The sequence below is a fragment of the Perognathus longimembris genome, chromosome 16 (assembly GCF_023159225.1).
Source record: "Perognathus longimembris pacificus isolate PPM17 chromosome 16, ASM2315922v1, whole genome shotgun sequence".
NCBI lineage: Eukaryota > Metazoa > Chordata > Mammalia > Rodentia > Heteromyidae > Perognathus > Perognathus longimembris.
Genome location: NC_063176.1, coordinates 1,880,804 through 1,888,716, shown reverse-complemented (window position 1 = coordinate 1,888,716; position 7,913 = coordinate 1,880,804). Strand labels below are relative to the sequence as shown.

Below are 7,913 nucleotides of genomic sequence, written 5' to 3'. Positions count from 1 at the left end.
CAGACTTGGGTGGTGAATAGGGAAGGGGTGACCTGGGCCACCTGTCCCGAGGCGAGCAGCTTCCTCCCCCTCCCCGTCCAGGACAGCAAGTCCCTTAGCAGGTGCCTGGCTCCCGGTCCACCCTGGGGTGTCCACCCAGAGCCTGCGACTGAGTGGAACTAAGAAAGGTAAGAAAGGGGCTGGAGACAGAAGGTGGCGTCCACAGGTGTCTACATGGGCATGGGGGGGGGGGGAGACCTAGAGAAGGAGAAACCAGGGGAGGAGGAGGGGGCGCGGAGGGGAGCCCCAGCATCCTCCAGTGCCATCTGGGGTGCCAGGTGCCTTTGCTTTTGCTTTGCAGAGGGTTTATTTCAGGGGTGGAGGAGGCCCGCGAAGCGCGGGAGGGAACGCGAGGGCCGGGAGGCTGCGGTTCGGTTCCCGGGGCTCCCGCCGGGCCCCCGCCTCCGGCCCCGCGCCCCGGCTCGCCCCGTGCGCCCTCGGGCCCCCCCCGCCCCCGGCGCAGGCCGCGCCCTCCCCCTGGACGGTGAGGGCGGACGGCCCAGGTTGCCCGCCCGCCGGCCACTCCCCCCGAGTTGGCTGCCAGGTCGGCGCGCAATAGCGGGGCGCCCGGGCCGCTCCCGGCCAGGCGGGGCGGCGCCCTCCTTCCCGGCGGTGGGAAGAGCCCGGACTCCGGGAATTCCCCCCTCCACCCCGGCCCGCGGGCTCGGGCCTCTCCCGCCAAGCAACCATGCATAAAAGGGGCTCCCCGCGGTCGGGGGGCGCGCCGATCCCCCCGCGATCCCGCTCCCCGTGCGCCCCGCTGCCGGCTCTCCACGCCCGGCCCGCGCCATGGCCCGCGCCCCGCGCCCGCTGCTGCTGCTGCTGCTGCTGCTGCTGCTGCTCCAGACCCCGAGCCCAGGCGGCGCAGGTGGGGGCCTGGCTCTGGGGCGCCCTGGAAAGGGGGGGCTCGCTCGGGGCGTCCTCAGCCCTCACCCCGCCTCCCCTCCCCGTCCCCCCGCAGAGGCGCCGTCGGGCCGCGAGCTGCGCTGCCGGTGCCTGCAAACCACGCGGGGGATCCACTCGAGGCACATCCAGAGCGTGGACGTGGCGCCCCCGGGCCCCCACTGCGCCCGCGCCGAAGTCCTGTAAGCCCCGGACACCCCGCGCCCGCCCCAGCCCCGGACACCCCGCGCCCCGCCGCGCCCCGGCTCCGCTTCACCGCCTTCTCCCCGCAGAGCCACCCTCAAGGACGGGAGGCGGGCCTGCCTCGACCCCCAAGCCCCCTTGGTGAAGAGAATCCTCCAGAAGCTGCTGAGCCAGTGAGTCGGGGGGGTGGGGGTGTTCCACTGGCCGGGGGGGGGCGCAGGCCCGGGGTCCTGACCGTGGGACCCCCCCCCACGCCCCCGGGGAGGTCGGGGGGCGCGCAGGCCCGGGGTCCTGACCGTGGGACCCCCACCCCCACCCCCGGGGAGGTCGGGGGGCGTGGCCGGAGCGGCCGCGCTCTGTGCGCAGCTGGGGAGGGGAGGCGGGCCCGGGGGCTGGGGTGCGGGGTGCGGGGGGCGGGGGACAGACCCTCCCTTCACACCCACCCTTCCCCACCCCGCAGGGGCAGCGCCCGCTGAGCTGCACCGAAGTGGGAGGGGGCTGCGGCCCTTCCAGGAGGCTGAGGCTGAAGGCTGAGGCTGAAGGCTGCTGGGGGGGCGGGGGGGCTGGAGACCCCAGGCCTGCGCCCCGGCGTCCGGAGGACTCCCCCCCCCCCCGGACTCCGTGTGCTCTCGCTCTTCCCGGGCGCACTCCGTGTATCTGCGCTCCTGTTTATTTATTTTCCTCTCCACTCCCAGCCGCGGGCGCGCGTCCTGGGTCGCGGTCGGCTCTGGCTGTGGGCTCCGCGCGTGGCGCGTGTTTCGCGTGCTGATAGCTCTTGGGGGGGATCACCGGCCTCCAGCCGGGCAGCCGTGGGGCCGGGGCTGGGGTCCAGGCCGGGAGGGAGCAGGGCAGCCGGGGGCGGAGGAGCCGCGCGCGCGCCTGGCTCGGCTTCCCCGTGGAGAACCGTGGTCCCTCGCTGGGTCTGGACTGCATCACGCGGTGCGCGCCGCGTGGAACCTTCCCTTGGACATCGTATGTCTAGCTCGTAGGGCACACTGCCCCGGCTACGCTGCGCTGTGCAGCGGGCCTGCAAATAAAAGTTTCACTCGACTATAACTGGAGTGGCGTCTTCTGATTTATTTTCTTGGTCCCCTGCACCTCATCTGCTGTTCCCTCCCCCCACCCCCACCCCAAAGGCTCATATTTATGAAGGAAGCTGACCCCCTTAGAAACCATCACCGCCCTCCTTGGTTAGTTCCCCTGCTGAGGAAGCCCTGCTGCTCCCCACGGTGCCCAGGCGGACGTGTGGGGTGTCTCTTGCTGGATTGTGCAGATGGGTTTTCAATTCGTGAGTCTTGCACATCGGCCTCCTGGGGTTCCAGGCGTGCACGGCCACGCAGGCTCAGCGGTAGCTCTTTACACATTTCTAAATGCTTACGAATGTTCTAATAATGGCTTCTATTAAGTACTTTGAGTAAGTGAATTTTCAGAAAATTATATAATTCCTTTCCTTTTAATGAGGCTGAGAGCAAGAGCAGAAAAAAGTGGATTAAAAGAAAAAACAACAAGAACTCAAACAAAAAATAACCCAATGCCAACAACAATCATGAGCTGTAGGAGTAATTACAGACTGTAAAGTAAAACATATGACAAAAGGCAGAAATGGCATGGCACTCATGGACTTGGAACCTAACACAGTTCTTCAACTCATAGGAAAGCAATTATACAAACTTGTAACAGAGTAAGAATAAATAATTCCTAGGCCAACCCTAAAAAGGAAAATACAAACCTCAGGACTTCAAAACCTAAAGGAGGTTGTAATCCAGCTACTCAGGAGGCTGACATCTGAGAATCACAGTTCGAAGCCACCCCAGACAGGAAAGTCCATGAGACTCTTATCCCCAATTAATTACCAAAAAGCTGCAAGCAGGGCTATGGTGCCCGGGGATCAGCATTTTAAAAACAATGTAAAAGATGAGCTCGAATAGAATGAAAGCAAAAAGGGTCATGACTCAAATGATGCAGCACTTGCCTAGTGCACGAGTTCCTGGATTTCAAACCCCACTATTATAACTTTATGTACTAGATACTAGATAGCTTAAAATGAAGAACTGAGGGCATTGAGATCTAGGATTGTGGTTTGAAGTCCGCATGGGTAAAAATGTCTAGAGAACCAAGCCAGCAAAACAGATGGGCTAGCGGCACAGCTGAAGAGGCAGAGTGCTAGCAGAGCAAGCTTAAGGATCTGAGTTAAAACCCTGGGATCATTAAGCAAGCAAACAAACAAAACCCTGAAAGAATTGAAAGTGTCAAATCATGCAAAAACTAACTGAAAATAATATGTTGTGCACTGTTCATAACTATCAGCATATTATGTATTAGTTGATTGATAAGTGAGGGTCTGATTTATCTATGAGGAGTCATAAAAATGAGTCATCTCAGGGATAAAGAAGACTAAGTCAATTCTACAATTGACAAAATATCCTTAAATGCTATGACGTTGGCAATGTATTATCAAAACACATAAAGCAAAATGAAAGGATAAAAAATGAGTAATAGTGGGCTGGGAATATGGCCTAGTGGCAAGACTGCTTGCCTCGTATACAAGAAGCCCTGGGTTCGATTCCCCAGCACCACATATATAGAAAACGGCCAGAAGTGGCGCTGTGGCTCACGTGGCAGAGTGCTAGCCTTGAGCAAAAAGAAGCCAGGGACAGTGCTCAGGCCCTGAGTCCAAGGCCCAGGACTGGCAGAAGAAAAAAAAAAAAAAGACAAAAATGAGTAATAGGCCAATCCACACATAAAAGATTCAAACAAATTCTTTCAATGCTTTTCAACATCTTTGTAAAAAAAAATTAGTAATATTTGAATGACTTAAGCAACACCATCAGTCAAGCACGCCTGACAGACATCTGCAGAAAATCAACTCAGCAGTTGCACAAATCACATCTGCTTTTTCATTACACCAGGAATTTTGTGAAAGTCACTACAAATACATCCTGTGCGCGTTGTTTCCTGTGGTTTATAACTCATTTCTCAACTTCCTAAATTTTACTTTTATGATCTAGTCACCACGCTGTTTACATATTCAGCAAAAAAAAATCTCCTAAGATGAAAATATCTCCATGGTGATATCATATGTCTTCATTGTCTTGAAGGTTTTATCTAACATACTCTTTTGTAATTTTGGCATTTCTATATTTCTTCTTTTTTATGTTTTAAGTCATTTGTTTTTTTAAAGTTTTATTCCTATTTTTATTGTGTTTAAGTAGTTTTATTTCAGCTGAACATGTCAGTTTGTGAATACAATGCATCTCAATCCTGCATTTCTTGAATAACATTATATGAACACAACAAAAATTAATTACCTAATAGTACCTTAATAAAACTTGGAACAATCGTGTTTTTTTTTTTTTTCTTCTGATACCAGGACTTGAACACGGTAATGCTTTCACTCATTGGCTGGTGCTCTAACAACCCCAAGAACACAATTTTAAGAAAATAGGAATATCAATTTATATAGAAATGTTTTTGAAAACTCTTAGGGCTGGGCACTGTGGCTCATGTCTATAGTCCTAGTTACTCAGGAGGCTGGGATCTGAGGATCATGGTTCAAAGCCAGCGTGGGCAGGAAAGTCCCAGAGAGAGACACTTGTCTCCATTCACCACCAAAAAGTTATATATGGGGGTGTGGCCCAAAGTGATAAAGTGCTAGTTTTGAACAAATGAGCTAAGGAACAGTGCCCAGGCCCTGCTGAGTTCCACCCCCACAACTGGAAAAAGAATTCTTGGAATAATCGTATCTGGTATATTCATTAGTTCTTAGTCTTAATTGAAATGAATTTAAGCAATTGTAGTCTGTTGAGGTAATCTCGATGTCCTTCCTGTAAGAGCTAAAGGGCAAGGTGTAATGGTGTGCACTTGTAACCCCAGTCTCTTGGGAAGCTAAGAAAGGAGAATTACCAGTGGGAGACTGTCCTTGTCTGTGTAGTGACTTTAAGGACGGACTTGATGACGTAGTAAGACCCTATCTCAAAACCCAAAGACAGCAACAGCAAAACCTAGCTACTCTGGCAGACACACAAGTGTGCAGAGTATATATATCAAACACCAGTTTCTTTTCTTGTTTTATCCATGGTTTGTCTTTTGAAATTCTGTCATCGTCCCTTGTAGACTGCAATACAGGTGTTTAAAATCTCATTTTTGGTGCATGACTTGAATCTCTACTTTTCCAGATTTCTCACTCTCCTAATGGTAACGAAAGTTACAGCATTCATGTGAAAAATCATAGATAGACAAGTAAATAGATGCTATTAAATTAAATATGCTGTATTCATGCCACAAAAACAAACTCCTGTTGCTAGTGAAATAAAATACTGGAGACATTTGAGCAGTTTGCTGCTTTTTTTGGGGGGGGGGCAGTTCTGGGGCTTGAACTCAGGGCCTGAGCACCGTCCCCAGCTTCTTTTTGCTCAAGGCTAGCACTCTACCACTTGAGCCGCAGCGCCACATCTGGCTTTTTCTGTGTATGTGGTGGTGAGGAATCGAACCCAGGACTTCATGCATGCGAGGCAAGCACTCTACCACTAGGCCACATTCCTAGCCCTCAGTTTGCTACTTTTAAGCTTTGGGGAATGTAAATTGGAACCATAAGATAAGACACATTAAAATCAAACAACACTCCTAATGTTATAAATCACGTAGGCCATTTCCAAATAACATTTTGTGTATGTGTACGTGTGTGTGTGTGTGTGTGTGTGTGTGTAATATAATCTAGAGCTTAAATCATGAATTTCAGTAACTAGGATAATTGTGAGAACTACTTAAATTCACTATCCCTATTTCCTTGTAATGTGGGGGAAATGTTGGTTGTTACTTCACGAGTCCATCGCAACAAATGAGTGCATCTCTGTGCATCTCTCCGTTGCTGTTTCTCTCCTCTCTCTCCTGAGAACATTGCCTTGTAGATTGATGTGTCATTTATGGTATCATTTTATGTTACTTAGCATCTTAGAAACATAAACGTTGCTAGTTTCTAGGGATGTTGCAGACAAAAGCACAAATCTGCTAAGGTTTGTCCCTTGGGCTAAGCTTGAAAAAGTTTAATAAAAAATTGTTTTCTTTGTAAACTTTCTTTGCTAATCCATGCTTATATGTAAAAGCAGAAAAATGAAATTGTACTTGCAACTTATTTTTTTTTGCATTTCTTTTTTATTGTAAAGGTGACGAACAGGTGGGGTTACAGTTACATAAGTAAGGTAATGAGTACATTCCGTTTTCCACTCTGTTACCCCCTCCCTCATTTTCTCCTGCTTTCCCCTCCCTCCTTCCCTCCCTCCCCCCAATGGTAAAGTTCATTTCCAACATAGTGTCTAGCGAGTATCACTGTGGTACTTTTAAAGAATACCTTGAATTTCTAAACTCCTAATTATTTCAAGAGTGCACACTATTTCTAACTGTGAATTTCAGAAAAGTAGGAATTATTTGTGACACAAATGATCAGTTACTGATGAGTTAATTACTCACACACTTTATACATTTTAGGTTCACATCAGTTTCCATGTGTTTAGTGAAAGTAATATCTCATTTTAAACTCTTGGGGTTTTTTTTGTTTGTTTGTTTTTATAACAAGACAGTACTAATGATCACGGGAGAAAGTAAAGACAGGAATGTATTTTTCCCTAACGTTTAGTCACATTTTGTACTCGAAATTACTAAATTATAATGAGAAACAACTCACCAATTAAAAGCATAAAAAAGGAAACTCATCCTAAATTTCTGCTTAAGCAAACCAAACGTGAGAGAGAATTTTTATATCGGAGGATGTTTCTAACAGAAAGAAAAAATCTCTCCCTTATGAATAAGAACTTGGATCGTGTGGATAAAAGTCACTTACGTTGGGTGCTGGGGGCTCACGCCTATATCATCCTGTCTACTGGGGACCACCACATCTTGCGCACACACCGCGATGCCCATTTAGAGAGGAAGGACAGGGGCATCCCCGGAGGGACAAGCGTCTGGGGGGCGGGGGGGACTCAGCCCGGGGGGAATCGCCTTTGAATCTGTGATGGGGGGGGGGGCTGGGTAAAAGGGGAACCGTGCACCTTGGAGGGGCTACAGGACCCCCCACCCCATCCCGAGGCTCCAGCCCCGGGTCCAGGCCTGCAGAAGGGGGTTCCCCATCCCCTGCCCCCCCCCCCACACACACACCCCAGACTGACTCCAGTTCTGGAAGTTCCAGAGTTTCACGGAGAAAGGAAGCTGTGTAAGATGACATCACATCGTCCTCAAAGAAACAGGAATTAAACAACAACGACGCCTCTTTGCCTGAACCCTCAAGGTGGCGGGGGGGGGGGGGGGGGGGGGATGACACAAAGCGACCCGCCTGCTCCTGCTAAACGCCTGGCACCCAGCGCAGGTGCCTGGGGAGGGGGGGGGCCCGCCCCCCGCCCCCCCGCCCCGCCCCCCGCCGGCCCCTCCCCCGCCCCCCGCCGGCCCCGCCCGCCTCCCCACCGTCAGAGCCCGGCCGGGGCGCACGGGCCGCCACGTCACCGTCACCCGGGGCCGCCCCCCCCCACCCCGGCAGCTCCCCGGGGAGTCGTCCGCGCCTTCCTTCCGGACTGGGGGAACCACCGGGGCTCCCGGAATTTCCCACTCGCCATGCATAAAAGGGGGCCCCGGTTCTCGGGGAGACCCAGATCCACCCGTCCCAGATCCAGATCCAGATCCCCTCCGCGGCTCCGGTGCGCTCTCCTCCAGCCCCAGACTCCGCCATGGTCCGCGCCGCCGCCTCCTCCTCCTCCTCCGGGGCCCGCGCCCCCCGCGCCCCCCGCGCCCCCCGCGCCCCC

At 52.5% G+C, this 7,913-nt stretch overlaps 1 protein-coding gene across 1 annotated transcript; it reads left to right on the top strand.

Annotated features, from left to right (window-relative positions):
* Positions 1–828: 828 nt before the first annotated feature.
* LOC125364454 (permeability factor 2-like) lies at positions 829–1,641 on the top strand. The gene is made up of 4 exons (XM_048364034.1): positions 829–903; positions 1,003–1,124; positions 1,215–1,298; positions 1,586–1,641. The coding sequence occupies exons 1-4, from the start codon at positions 829–831 to the stop codon at positions 1,599–1,601; spliced, it is 297 nt and encodes a 98-aa protein (XP_048219991.1). The 3' UTR covers positions 1,602–1,641.
* Positions 1,642–7,913: the final 6,272 nt, after the last annotated feature.